General features: G+C 35.4%; 1 protein-coding gene across 1 annotated transcript in view; it reads left to right on the top strand.

Moving 5' to 3' along the window:
- The window catches only part of ACTR3 (actin related protein 3), a 65,386-nt gene that overhangs the window by 21,238 nt on the left and 28,302 nt on the right, over window positions 1-15,846 (top strand). Inside the window, exons 2-3 of the mRNA XM_027055931.2 lie at window positions 6,566-6,621; window positions 10,617-10,741. Of these exons, the coding sequence (XP_026911732.1) occupies window positions 6,566-6,621; window positions 10,617-10,741 (181 nt within the window). The remainder of the gene's footprint in view (window positions 1-6,565; window positions 6,622-10,616; window positions 10,742-15,846) is intronic.

Genomic DNA, 15,846 nt, shown 5'->3' with positions numbered 1-15,846 from the left:
TTCCATATTGTATCATGTGTCAGAATATTCTTTCTTTTTAAGGCTAATATTCTGTGGTGTGTATATACATTTTGTTTACCCTTTCACAGTGGACAGTTAAGTTGATTCCACCTTTTGGCTTATATGCATAATGTTGCTCTGAACATGGGTCTGCAAGCCCTTGCTTTTTCTTTTGGGTGTATACCCAGAAATGGCATTGCAGGATCACATGGTAATTCTGTGTTTAATTTTTTGAAGAATTGTCATATTGTTTTCCGTAGCACCTGTACCATTTATATTACTACCAGTACAAGGTTCCAGTGTCTGCACTTTGTCACTAACATTTGTCATTTTCTTTTTGTTTTCTGGTAATAGCCAATGTAATGGGTATGAAGTGGCATCTCATTTTGATTTACACGTCCTTAGTTATTAATGATGTTGAACATCTTTTCACATGCTTATTGGTCTTCTGTACATTTTTTTAAGAGAAATGTTTATTACGTGTTTTACTCAGTTTTAATTGTATTGTTTGCTTTGTTGTTGAGTTCTTCACTATATATATATAGTGTATATATATCCAGAATATATGTGTATATATGTAGTGTATAATATCCAGAATATATATATCCATAGAAAATACATATATGTATATGTGTGTGTATGTACACACACATATACACACACATATATGTATATTCTGGATGATAAAGATCTTCCTCCACTTAACATTGAGCTTACGTCTGGATAAACCCATCATTAGTTGAAAATATCCTAAGTCACAAAGGTATTTAATACATCTAACGTACCAAACATCATAGCTTAGCCTAGCCTACTTTAAATGTGCTTGGAAAATTTACATTAGCCTACATTTGGGCAAAATCATGTAATAAAATGCCTATTTTATAATAAAGTAGTATGTAATATATTGACTGTAGTACTACAAGTAAAAAACAATGGTTGTATGGGTACAGAGTAATTGTAAGTGTATTGGTTGTTAGCCCTTGTGATCACATTGGCTTACTGGGAGCTGAGGCTCACTGCTGTTGCCCAGCATGACCAGAGGTATTATACAGCATATCGCTAGTCCAGGAAACGATCAAAATTCAAAGTACAGTTTTACTGAATGCATTATCACTTTTGCACCATTGTAAAGTCAGAAAATTGTGAGTCGAATCATCCTAAATTGGGCACTATGTGTATATGATTTGCAGCTGTTTTCTCCCATTCCATGGGTGCCTTTGTCCTGAACTGATAGTGCCCTTTGGTGCCAAAAAGTTGCTAATTTTGATGATGTCTAATTTATTTCCTTGTTGTTACCTGTGCTTTTAGCATCACATCCAATAAGTCATTGTTAAATCCAATGTCATGAAGCTTTTCCGCTGTGTTTTTCTCTAAGAGTTTTAGTATATGTGCTGCTGAAGAGAGCACTTCCTCTAAGAGTTTTATAGTTTTAGCTCTTACATGTAGGTCTTTGATCCATTTTTTTAAATGTTTATTTTTCAGAGAGAGAGAGAGAGAGAGAGAGAGGCAGAGAGAGAGGGAGACACTATCTGAAGCAAGCTCCAGGTTCTCAGCTGTCAGCACAGAGCCTGATGAGCCTCAAACCCATGAATGGAATCCTGAGATCATGACCTGTGCTGAAGTTAGAAACTCAGCATACCGAGCCACCCAGGTGTTCCTTTTTGATCCTTTTTAAGTTAAATTTTGCATATGGTATAAGATAAAGCTCTAACTTGATTCATTTACATGTAGATAGATATCCACTTTTCCCAGCACCATTTGTTGAAAAGACTATCCTCTCCCCAATTGAATGGTTATGGCACCCTTTTCAAAAAACATTTGACCTTTTTTGGGAGGTTTTATTTCTGAGTTCTGTTCTATTCCATTAGTCTATATAGTTTGTGTGTACCTCACCGCCTCATTGTTTTGGTTACTTTAGCTTTGTAGTAAAGCTTTGAAATCAGGAAGTGTTGAGATCTCCAACTTTGTTCTTTTTCAGGATTGTTGATGGTCCCTTGAGATTCCATGTGAATTTAAGATTTTTTTCTATTAATGCAAAAACAAAAAAACATTCTTGAGATTTTGATAAGGATTGCATGAATCTGTAGATTGATTTGAATAAATGCCTTGCAAATATAAAGATTTGTCCCAGGTCTGAATCTTACATTAAGTGATGTTCTCCAACTGGCAAATTTAAGAGAAAGCCAAGCTGTTTAATCCCATGTTTAAAATTTAAAGGGAGGAAATGTTAGCAAAGTGTCTACTAGCTGTCTGAAGGAAGAGTTTCTGCTTGAAGGCAACTTAGATTTTGATGTGTGTGTGTGTGTGCACTTCTTTATAGATTTATTGTGTAATCTGGTTAAGTATTGTGTTCCTGAGTTGCTTAATTATATAAAACACTTTTTTGAACACCCAAAGGAACTTAATAGAAAATTGCAAGGGCTGTGGAAAAATAAAGTATACCGACAGAATCTATGAATTTAAAACAAAAATTCATTTTGGAAGAGTGAAGCTAAAAATGTTTCACTGTGATCTTTGGTTAGTATTTTAATAATAAAAAAGAACATTGTTGTAACAGGGAGAGGAACATGTATGCATGGTTTGAGAAAGTCTTAATATGAAAAAGTTTGATTTGAAATCTATTTGCTTTATTACACAAAATTTGAATTTTGCATGTGTCAATGAAAGCAAAGAACTTTTAGTTTAAATACAGTGAACACATTCTTAAATTATAATTTAAAGGGTTCGAGTTAACAAATGCCATTAATTGTGAGAAAGGAGTTTCTTTTAGAGAAAAAGTAAGAAAAACTTTTCTGTCATTTACTTGTACAGTTTCTTCTCTGTGGTGACTATCAAGAATTTTGAGAGGTCATCATAAAAATGTCTTAATCAAATCAGCCATTTCAAGTATAAAAGCTGATAAATTAAGTTAGATTAATCGAGGCTACTTTATATTTGAAAAGCTTTAATTTGAAACTTATAAACAAATTTATTACTTAATATCTGTACTAATAATTTATATTCTTTTTGTTATATTTATGTTGAGAAAGTTTAAATGAATGTTAAAAACAAATCTCTTATAGCTATACCCAAATGCCCTTCAATTCATTCCAGTATACTCTTCAAATATTAGCATATTTTGTGTGCATTGATACGTACTGTTCTAACTCATCCTTTTAGACTCAGCTGACCAGTTCTTTCAGATCTTCCTAGACTCTTTCCCTCTCCTCTCTCCTGCTTTCCCTATTTAAATGCTTCTCTGCTCATATAAGAACATTAAAATGTCTTTTTGGGCGGGCCTGGGTGGCTCAGTCAGTTAAACATCCGGCTCTTGATTTCGGCTCAGGTCATGATCTCTAGTTTGTGAGTTTGAGCCCAGTGTTGTGGAGTCTGCTTGGGATTCATTCATATATATTCTCTCTCTCTCTCTCTCTGTCTCTGTCTCTGTCTCTGTCTCTCCCCCCCCCACCCCCCCTTCCTCTCTCTCTGCTCCTCCCTTGCTTGTGTAAAATAAATAAGAGTAAATAAATAAACTTAAATAAATGGACTTTTGTGGATTTTTTGAGCAGTTTCAAAGCTGTTTTAAAAAACAACTTTTAAAGTTTGCTAATAGTATAGGAGAGTGGTTTTAAAGAGTCATATTGTTTGTTATCCAGCACTTTGCTCTCTCTCCAGTAGAGAAAATGTGACTTCAACCTAACTCGGTAACTCTTTTCTAGAGTTTAGGATAAGACTTTTTCAGTTTTTTAGATTGTATTCTGTGCCACAAACATTTTTCTTCAAGCTACAAGCCAAATTAATTTTTAGAGGCTAAGCACATTTTAAGGTTAAAAGTAAACTAGGAGATTTCCCTTTATATTTCTTAAAAATTGGTGAAAATTGAGATACTTTTTGATACCATTTTAGTATTTGAGATACTCGAGATATTTGAGTACCTTTGATATACTGTTTAACTTTAAATTCAGGGCAGTAGAGCATTGGTAGATGTATTTGGCTATTCTCCTACAAAAACTTAGAAAATTATTTGGCTGTGGTGTTATAGGTATAGTAGAAATGATTAAATGTTATGGTATATCCATACAGCTAATATGCTAGGTAGTTATTTTTGTGTTTGGGGGAGAGCACATTTGTTTTGATTATGTATTGACTGTTTTGTATTAGTCTGGTAAAGACTGGTTGATTAGATTCTTCTTTTGGTGTTTTTTCTGAAACTAATTTATTGCTGAATATGCTCAACTTAGGCTGTTGGATTTTGACCAGGGATGGAGTATTGATTAATCTGGTGAACTTGACAGATGGAAGTTTTCTTAAGGGAGTTTTTACTGTAATGGTTTCCACTTCAAATATCTTACTACTTTATTTGGGAGTTGGTATTTACACACAGGAAAATAACAGTTTGGCTTGTGTAATGAGTGATTGTTGAGATTGAATTTATTGAGGGAAAGGATGACTGATAATTAAAATGATCAGGAAAACTTCATGGAGGAGTCCTAAGTTGTGGTGAGAGCTTTCTGAGAGGGTGCCATGTAAACACGGATAATGTGATGGGGAAATAGCAAGTCATTGTGGAGGAAAATGAGTAACAAGTGCAGTGTGCTTTGAGCTGGGTTCATGGAAGCAAATGATGGGAGACACTTAAAATGTTTAATTGGGACTTATTGTGAAGTTCCTTAATATTCAGCTGAAGGAATCAGAATCATACAATTTTTTTTTTATCTGAAACGGACTGTAGGAATTACTTAATAATGAATCATTTTACAGAAACAAGAAGTTTGTACTTAATATTGTAAGCAGTAGAGCCTCATTTGAAGATATGTGAGTTAGGCAGTGATTTTTAGGGAGATTATTCTTCTTTATAGGGGTAATAGAATTGGAAGTAAGACATTCTGTTCTATTAGGGTATTATTTATAATGACTTAAATTGCTTTGGTGACTAATGGTAAAAAAAAAGGTAGCAGGATTAGATGAAGGAATAATTAGATATTAATCTCACACTAAGTATTGTATAGTAAACTTCTAGGATGTTGTGGCTCAGACAGTTTTAGACTGTCATGTTTTGTAAGTCTTTATTGTAATAAAACATAAGTCAGCTCCATTTGTCCACTGTGGGGACAAAGTATACTGTTTGAAGGTTAGAAAAGTTTTTGTTTAGAGGCAGTGATACTTAACTTGCTGTTTGCAGGATGGGTTAGAGTTTAGCAGTTGCATTCAGCATTGAAAAGAGAGCATCTCCTGTAGTTGGAAGTGTTAACAGTGGCTCCGTGGCATGAAATGAGTTGTTCTGTCCAGAAAACGTTAGCAGTTTTATGGCTAGGGAGCCTGGTATAGTATGTCAGCGCTGTTGGGGAAGGTGGTCAGGAGCCAAATATTAGAGCTCTTTTGTATGCCTTGCAAAGAAGTTTTGTTTACTTTTTAAACGTGGACAGTGGGGAATCTTGGAAGAGGTTTTAGTCAGAGCATTACCACATTTGGAAGAGTTCATGTTTTCTCCTTACTTTTAACGAGTTAGCCTATTTGGCACTCTTAGTTCTTGAACTTAGTTTTGAACCATGTTCTCCCCAAAGAGAGCTTTTTTTCCTTCTTCTTATATTAAGAAAGAAAAAAAAAAGTTCTGCAGATATCATTAGAAGCCAGGAATCTCACAGCAATTTACCTGCCTACTATTTAGCAGTGAGTTTGAATATGAGTAGTATAAAATGTTATTACTTTGTCTTTAAAGCCTGCTCATAGTTAATAGGTTTTCATATTTAGCCAGGTATCGCCTATGTAGCCCATAACGCGCAGCTTATCAAAGCTCAGCTTTTAGTTCCTAATCATCATTGTCGTTATTTTGTTATTGTAAGAATATAGGCTGAATCCACTGTGGCAAGGCATTTAAAAATTAGTTATTTTGAATAGTAATGTATTCAAATGGTATGAAAAAATATGCAATAAAAAATCTCCTCCTCAATTCTGCCCATCACCTACCCAATTCCCTTTTCTGGATACAACCACAGTTATTGATTTCTTTATATTCTTCCAGAGATACTCTGTGTATCTATACAATCAAGTACATTTTATGTGTTCTTACTCCTCTCCCTTACTTTATACAAATACTGCATAGTGTATGTGAAACATTGTTCTGTACCTTGCTTTTTGTTCATTTAACAGTACGTTTTGGAGGTTGTTCCATATCAGTCCATAAAGAGCCTCTTCGATCTCTTTTTTAATAGCTGCATAATATAACATAGGATGAAGTTAGCATATTTAACTAGTTTCTCATTTCATGTTTATTTAGGTTATTTTCAGACTCTTGCTGTTATAAGCAAGATTGTGGCAAATGGCCTTGATACATGTTATTTCACATGTGTAGGATATGCCTGTAGGATCAGTTTCTAGAAGTGGAATTTCTTGTTAAAAGCTGTGGGTATTTATAATTTTGGTATAATTTTGGAAAATAGGGATATTTACATGCATTGAAGCTGTGGGATTTTGTAAATTTACCCACAATGGAATCTCACTTCATAACCAATGGAGATCTGAGAAATAAATTCGTAATTGCTATGATACTAGTGAAATCCTTAAAATTTTCTTTTTTATTTTGCAGGTATACAAAACTAGGATATGCTGGAAACACAGAACCACAGTTTATCATCCCTTCCTGTAAGTATTCTTTTAAGCCACAAGCTGATTTAAAGATCTTTTTCTTAATCGTTAAAGTAAAAGATAATTATTTCTGGCACTGTGTAAGATTTTAGTCCTTTAAAAACACAGTTTGCTAAGTGTGACCTCATTTGCACACCTCTCACCATTCATTTTAGCTGTTTAGTTCTTCATTTGCCAGATCTACCAAATGTCTCTTTTTAAAGACAAAAATGAATGAACTGAAAATCACACAATTTTCTGCTTTGAGGATATTTCTGTTAACAGTTTGTGGGTGTAACTGTTCAGTAGTGCATCCTCTATTGCACACCTATGAAGACTATTCTTTGGTGTGTGGACATGATTGCTGTTTGCCAGACTTGTGTTTATTGACGTCGCTGCTGAAAACCCATGTTTCAAAATAAGGATGGCATCTCATTTTTAGAAATGTTGACTTGAGCTGTTTTCTAATATTTTATAACCGTACTTACATTGTTTTTGTTCTATCCTCTGTTAACTTCACTTTAGCCTGACCATCAACTTTCAGTAGTTTGTCTTTCAGTAATTATTTATTTATTTATTTATTTATTAAAAAAAATTTTTTTTAATGTTTATTTTTGACAGAGAGAGGGAGAGAGAGAGAGAGAGAGAGAGAGAGAGAGCGGGCATGAGTGGGGGAGGGGCAGAGAGAGGGAGACACAGAATCAAAAGCAGGCTCCAGGCTCCGAGCCGTCAGCACAGAGCCCGACGTGGGGCTCAATCCATGTGGGATCTCGACCCCGAGATCATGACCTGAGCCAAAGTCGGACGCTCAACTAACTGAGCCACCTAGGCGCCCCAACTTTCAGTAGTTTTTTAAAAAATACTCTTCACACTTGGTTTGTTAACACTCTTATTTGTTAGCATTGATTATGCATCTGGTTTTGAATGGACATACTTTTGTACTTTTGACTTTCAAACATATAAAGTACCCTGATCTACTTGTCCTACTGCCAAATCAAAACTTTAACAATATCAGGTGAAAAATCTTTTGAGCCATTGCTTGGTGGTGCTAACTCCTGGAGTGTCACTAGTCTTACAAAGTAGTATTTGTGTGACTGTTTGAGTATTTTTGTGTAGTATATTCTTATTTATGAAAATAAGGAAATGGGAAAATAAACATGCAGGAGACTAATGAAACAGGTTAGGTTTCAGATCAGTGAAGTTGAGAACATGGTAGAAATTGCCAAAAATGCAGATGTTTAGTCTCTAGTCGGCACTCATTGGTCATGAATAGGTCAGTGGTTTTGTAATTAATATGGCAAGAACAAAATTCAATGTGAAATATGAGAAGTACATTGTTAAAATTGTAGTTAAGAGGGGAGCTTTTATATTTATATGTATACATATGTACACATACATTCATATAAATACATATATGTATCTTATTTTTTAGCTCTCCACTGACAAACCTGTTTGACTTTGTACTTGTGATACACTTTTGGTATACTTAGCTATGAATTGATTATGTAAGAACTTAGGCTTACTACCAAGAGGTACAAACTTCCAGTTATAAAATAAGTAGGTCATGGAGATGAAAACTACAGCATAGGGAATATAGTCCATAATATTCTAAATAGCATTGTATGGTCACAGATGGTCGCCACTTAGCCTGGTGAGCACTGAGTAAGGTGTAGAGTTGTTGAATGAGTATGTTACATGCCTGAAACTAGTAAACATTTTATGTTAATTATACTTCAATTAAAAGGGGAAAAAGAATTTAGGCTACTACCTAAATCTAATTTTTTAATACATACAATGGATTTTAGGTGACAGTGATGAAATCACTCATTCATGTGACTATAGTGATCTTAGTTTGGTGGTACTATTGTCTTTTCCTTATGTTTTATTCATGCATGTTTGTTGTCTACACTGAAGGACAGGTTTGCTTTTTTTTACTCTTTCCTCGCATTTATGTATCAATATACTGATTGTTGTTTATTTCAAGAATTTGGTAACAAATATTGGCTTTATTGCCCACTAATATGGATAATACTTTTGTGGTCTAGTACCTGACTTAGTTATATTTGAGTTTAGTGTTAGACCCTTTCGTATTTTTATATCAGTGTCCTAAGGCTGCCATAACAAAGTTCCAAAAACTGGGTGGCTTAAAACATCAGAAATTTATAGTTTTGGAGGCTAGAATTCCAAAATCAGGTTGTCAGTAGGGCCATGATCTTGCTGACAGCTCTAGGAGAAGAACCCTCTTAGCTGTTTCTTCTAGCTTCTGACGTTTGCTGACAGTGCTTGTACACGCATCACTCCAGTCACATGGCTGTCTTCTCCCGATGTGTCTTCACATTGTCTTCTCTCTGGCTGTGTCCAAATTTCCTTTTTTATAAGGACACCCACCAGTCATGTTGGATTAGGGCCCACCCCAATAATCTCTTTTCAACTCAAAAGACCCTCTTTCGAAATAAGGTCACATTCTGAGGTACTGGGGATTAAGACTTCAACATACTTTGGGGAAGATATTCAACCTATAAAATGCTGATTTTGTTATTTCATAATTTATAATCTTTTATAAGGTATTGTGATTAAGCATTTATTTCATGAGATTACTGATTTTCTTTTCCTTTTTTTTTTTTTTTAAATCTTAAGTGGACGTGTTGTCTTTGTTGGAGACCCATCTTTGGAACCTTAGGATCTCATCACCATTGTACCCATTCCCTATTTTGTCTCTTTGCCAAAATATGCAATTTTAGTTTTCGTTGTCTTTCTTACAAGAAGTTGTAGCGTGTTAAAAATCCATTTCTGTACTGAAAGAAGATTTTTGATTTTGGAGTTTTTTACATCCAGTTTTAATGCTGCAAGTCCAGTTTTTATAATCAGATACAGCCAGTTGCCACTGATGAGCATGGATATTTGATTTGGAAAGCCTGTAGATTTGGTTCAGAGTTATTTGCATGTATCTTTGTTTTTCAGGAAACTTGTAGTGAGCCATCTGGATGTCTATGGACATTATAAATAAATTACTAGAGAAGCTTTCTAACATTTTGAAGGAGTAGACTGGATTTAGACTATCTTTCCTTCAGTATTTTCTACCCATCTTATTAAGAATATAATTGTTATTAAATGAAAGTATAACAGTTGAATGCTTGATCATTTTAAGTACATGCAGATAATTATTTTGAATGAATGCTTAACTTGAAGGGTTCAGAAATTTATATGTTAATTAAGAAATATATAGATTTTAGGTCAAGAACTGTGGCTGGGTTTCTGGAATTATTTAAGGGGAATGTTGTGGATTTTACTTAAATGATTTGAAATTTCCCTCTGTGGGATTAAAGTTTAACAGAACCCTGTGCCAGTGTTATATTTAAATTTTTTTTATTTTTTATTTTTGAGAGAGCGCAAGCCAGGGAGGGGCAGAGAGAGAGAGGGACAGAGGATCTGAAGCGGGCTCTGCACTGACAGCAGCTAGCCTCATGTGTGACTTGAACTCACGAACTGTGAGATCACGACCTGAGCCGAAGTTGGACTCTGAACCAACTGAGCCACCCAGGTGCCCCCAGTGTTATATTTAAATTGCCAGTCCATAATAGTGCAAATAGGAAGAAAGCTTTTGAAAAAAAATTCCCCTTTTGTTTTCCTGTTTTCATTTGTTAGTGTTTTTCATTTTTTTTCTTTCTGATTATCCATTAAGCATATGTTGACTTGGTGGGATTATAATCTTGCTCAAATCAGAATAGATTCTACATAGTTTTAAAAAATATAACTGAAACATTCCCACAACAGTACTTCTACTTATGGCTTTTACACTTGAGGCCTTGTCTCTGGATGGAAGTTGAGATTTCATTGTGTTAAATTAATTTTGTCATTGATTTCTTAAATGACCTTTGTGCTCTGCTTTGACAATTTAAGTATGTTAGGTCATGTTGTGTTTAATAATACTTTATAATGGAAGAAATATAAGTTAATATGTCTCATTTGAGAAAAGCAAATTTTCACATGTATAAATAACTTTTATTTTTAAGGTATTGCTATTAAGGAGTCAGCAAAAGTGGGTGATCAAGCTCAGAGGAGGGTGATGAAAGGTGTTGATGACCTAGACTTCTTTATTGGTGATGAAGCAATAGAAAAACCTACATATGCAACAAAGGTATATTTTTATGATTTCTATAAATAAATAATACATTTTTTAAAAATGAGTTTGCTCAGTGATTGTGCCATCTAGAATTTTACTCAATTATAGGCCTAATACCCTCAACCACTTTAGTGTAGAAATTTCTTCTTCCTTGAGGCTCCTCCCAAACTTGCTTTGTTTTTTCCTCCTGAGAGGAAAATTTTTACCCATTCAAATGAGCAGTATTTACTTTTCCGTGCCACTAGACCTCAGAGCCATCAATGTGAGTGGCTTTCTCTTACTTCCATAGTGCTGCATCTAGAGACATGTCTTTCCCATCTTCAGACTCACACTATTTCTTTCTTGAAGCTTATGTCACCTGGAAATGCCTCTCTCTTTTCCTCTTGTTCTTTTTCCTTTTCTCGTTCCTGACCCTTCTTTCTTTCCCTTTTAATTGAGGTATAATTTCTATATAGTAAAATAGGTAAGCTTTCATTTTGTAGTCTAAAAATATTTGTGATCATAATCCTAAAAGTTTAGTGTATAGAGCAAATAAATCTAGTGACCCACCTGCTTTCCTTGTACCTACTCCACACTGTTACCACCCCTGCCCACACTGAAAGGCAAACACCATTGTGACCTTAATTTTCTTATTTTTAGATGCTGACTGTGCCTTATTTGCACATTTTTTTGCACATTTCTTCTGTATCTTTTATTCCCTTCTGATAATTTATTCACTAATGAACAATGAACAACTACTGTGTGTAAAACCCTAAGTGCTAAGAGTACAATGGTAAATAAGAAAAATGGCTTCCCTGTCTTCAAGGCTAGTATAATGTGGTGGAATGGAAGACATTGAAGAAATAATTACAAGTGTTATGAAGGTTAGAAAAAGGAAAATACAGGATGCTTTGGGAATATACATCAGGAGTAGCTTACCTGGTTTGTAGATTTTGGAAAGACTTTGAAGAATATATCTTTTCAGCTGAGGCTTGAAGAATAAAACGAGTTAGATGAATGAATTGTGTAGCAAGATTGTTTTAGGCAGAGACTGTAATATTCAGGAAGGCTTGGAAGTATGAGGGAGCTTGGAATTGAACAACCAGTGTGCCTGAAGCATAGAGAATAAGGTGGAAAGAAGTGAGGAGGCTGGTTATATAGGCCAGGACAAGATGGTTGGAAGTATTGTTAGGCCAGACATGTTAAAGGATTTAAACTCTGTCCCATGGACAACATTAATGGGTTTCAGTAGAGGAATAATGTTAGTGACTAAAAGTACAAATATTGAAGTCTCTATGCTTACGCTGGAAATCTATGCTACTTTCTTGCTTTGTGGTATCATTCAGTAACTTAAGCTTTCTGAGTTTCAGTTTCTTGATTTATAAAATGGGAATATTTTTGGTACTTCAGGATTGTTGGAAGGTTTGATGAGATAATGCATATAAAGCAATTGTTAACAGGGTGGTGCTTTGTTCCTAACGAATGAGCACTATGTGTTAGCTGTTTTTATTATTTGGGAACACAGCATAATTCTGGGAAGGCCATACTGTAGAGGACACAAGGAATATTAGTGATTGGACTACATTTGATGGCAGTGGGGATAGACAGAAACAGATTATGTGTGTGTGTCTCTCACACACATACTTAACTTCTGTTATGGAAAACTTCATATGTATAAAAGGAATAGAAAGGAATATAATGAACCCCCACATACCAGCTACACAAGTTTGGCAGTTATCAACCCATCACCAACCTTGTTTGATCTGTATCTTCCCTCTCCCTCCGATTATTTTAAGGTAAATCTCACATATTGTTTCACCTACAAATACTTCTCTCTTAAAGACTTTTAAAAATATAAATATCACACCTAAATACAGTGTGCACTTTGTTAATAATATCTGAAATCTAATAAGTACTCACATTTCCCTGGTTATTTCTTATCTTGGTTAATCTGTTTGAATCGAGTTTTAAACAAGGTCTACTCCTTTGATTTGGTTGACAGGTTGCTTAGGTCTGGGGTTCTTTTCTGTGTGTGTGTGTGTGTGTGTGTGAGAGAGAGAGAGAGAGAGAGAAAGTGAGTTCTTCTTTCCTTTATGGAAAAATTTTGGTTATTTGTCTTGTTAAATGTCCCACTTTGTGGATTCTGATGATTACATTCTTCTGTCACTTAACATGATCCTCTGTTTTCTGTTTACTTCTTTGTTGTAAAGTATTAAATATAGAAGTCTGATTAGATGTGTGTAAATTATGTGGTTGTGTGTGTGTGTGTGTGTGTGTGTGTGTGTGTGTGTGTGTTTGGTTTTTTGTTTTGTTTTTTTTGCCAAGAATAAAAACGTGGATACCTAAGGAGTAGTAGGGAATGATTAACAAGATATTGGTGGTAAACAGTACTTGAGGATAGTTCCCAGCTCCTGGATAGTCTTCGTGCCCTTTATTTCTTGAGATTGAGACTATTTGAGGAGAAACACTTTGGACTGGGGTGGTTTAGGGAGGAGAGGGTAAGTTTAGTTTTGCATGTGTTATGTTTGAGGTGCCTGAGAAACATCTTATACATTGTTAGGCAGTCAGGTACTTGGCTTTTGGAGCTCAAAAACATGATAGCTAGAGACAGATGTTTGGAAAGTATCTACTCTAGAAAGGATGAGATTACTTAGGGGAGTGTACTGGAAAGAGGCCCAGGATGTACCGTTTAGATTTGTATAGAAGAGGGAAAGCCTACAAAGGAGACTGAGAAGCTGTGGTTCGAGAGACTGGGCTAGATAGGAAGGAATATAAACAGTGTGGAATGCTGCCAAGGTATCAAATAAGCTAGAGCCCATATATTATTTACTGTTGTTAGCTACAGGGATGTCATTTGTAACCTTAATTATAGTTTTAGAAGAGTGAGAACCCAGTGAGGCTGGGTTCAGGTAGGTTGGATTGTGAATATTAGGCCAGGAAAAAATGACAGTAATAATTCATTGGGGTTTGTCTGTGATTGGGAGCCAGAGATAGATGAATAGACAAGGTGTGGGACTAAGAAGAGATGTTTAAATGCTAATGTGAAAGAGCCATTAGAAAAAGGTGTAAGTAACAGGAAAGATGACTAGGTGACTTTCTTGGGTGACTAAGAAAGATAGGGATGGCATCCAGAGCACAGATGATGTAATTGATATGGGTGGGTTTTTTTTTTGGGGGGGGGGGGGTCTCTTCACTTACAAAAAAGTGAAAGAGAAACAAGGGTCAGTATGGAATCAGTTTTATAGATTTGGTGGAAGGAGGTTGGATTCCTGACTTGGCTTCTGCCTTCTCTGTGAATGAAGTACATGGTAACATCATCTCTGCTGCCCAGGGAGTTGGGGAAGAATACATGAGTGATAGATAGGGAGAACATTTAAAATTATCATTGTGAAGAGTGAAGATGAACAGAGTAGGGAAACAAAGGCTTGCCAGGCAAAGTTAGGTATAGAATTGAGAATGCAATTATGAATACTTAGTTTTATCCACCTAGTTATGTATGTGTCTTCAGTATAGTCAGCATTCTGGGTATAGGCACATTTAGCAAAGGGTTATGCTAGGTTAGGTTTTGATAGATGGAATGACAAAAGGAAATATGAGTAGTCAAAGTGATGGGACATAAAATCTAAACCGTGTGTGTGTGTGTGTGTGTGTGTGTGTGTATGTGTGTGTGTGTGTGTGTATGTGTATGTGTGTGTGTGTATTTGGGGAGGTTTGATAACTAGGGAATAATTACCAGAGCCAGTGAACTACAAGTCTTATTGTGATGAGCAATATAGTGGGATGCTGGAGTATTCCAGAAGAGGTTATGATCAGAGAGGGATATACTTGGATTCCAGGAATTTAGAGATGATAGTGATACCAAGATCTAAACTGCAGCCAGAATGGAAAATAAATCTTTGAAGGTGATGAAGTCAGTGAGCTAAGAGGCCAGAGTTTCTCTGCACTGATTCTGTTCTCTTAAACACATTTTCAACACATTTTCTTAAACACATTTTCAAATGCTACAAACAAACCAAAACAATAAAACTTCTCTCAGTCTTTATTCCTACTCCTTTTCCTCAGCCTTTTAGAGCTATCATTTTCCTCATTTTCCTCTTTCCTTTTAAAACCAAATTTCTTATTTAGTCTCATTATTTGAATGCAGATTATTGTTAAACTGTTTGTTAATCCATTAGTATATAATAATCTTTATCCTTCTTAGTTTGTCTGTCAACAGGATAGCTCTGATAATTCTCTTCCTAACATAGACTTTTCTATTTTATTCTTACTTCCCCCGCCTTTGCCTTTAATCAAATGTGTTATTTCCCATGTGCTTTCCCTGATTCTTATCTATCTATCTATCTATCTATTTAAAAATATTTGTTTTTGAGAGAGGGACAGATTATGAGCGGGGGAGGGGCAGAGAAAGAGGGAGACACAGAATCCGAAGCAGATTCTAGGCTCTGAGCTGTCAGCACAGAGTCCGACATGTGGGGCCCCAAGCCATGGACTGCAAGACCATGACCTGAGCTGAAGTTGGAAGCTTATTTGACTGAGCCACCCAACCTCCCCTCTTATCTAGGTGATCTCATGCACTTCATTCCCTACGACTACAGCCCAGATCTCTGCTTCCAATTCCTTGACCATTACATTTCCAACTACCTGGCTCTCAAGTTTAATATATCCAAAACAAAATTCATTACATATATATTCTACCCTTGCTTATTCCAAGACAATACAGAACACAACTTTTGTATCTTGATTAATAGACCCTCTCCAATCTGACTTCAGAATGGAAACTTGTTGATACATTTGAGTTTGTTCTCATTCTTATTGACAGAAATCTTCAGTATGGCCTAACATCATCCATACCACAATTGGGGCTCTTATTCTTTCTTGCTTGATTCTTTTAAGATGAATTTCAGCTTTCCCAATGCTGCACTAATGATGTTTCTGAAAATCAAAGCTGTTCTTGTCATTGCGCTGCTTAAAAATTGCCACTGATGAACTATTTCTTATAGAATAAAACACAAATACATGGTAAGTAAATGCAGTTTTTGAGAATCTGGTATCTTTCATCTAGAACTGATTTATCTCTTTATACTTCCTCTCCCCAAGCCTTTTGATACCTGCAGTGTTTGTATATTATGTAGTGTTTGTAT

Source organism: Acinonyx jubatus, chromosome C1 (genome assembly GCF_027475565.1).
Source record: "Acinonyx jubatus isolate Ajub_Pintada_27869175 chromosome C1, VMU_Ajub_asm_v1.0, whole genome shotgun sequence".
NCBI lineage: Eukaryota > Metazoa > Chordata > Mammalia > Carnivora > Felidae > Acinonyx > Acinonyx jubatus.
The sequence above is the reverse complement of the archived record's forward strand: the minus strand, read 5'-3'. Positions and strand labels throughout refer to the sequence as shown.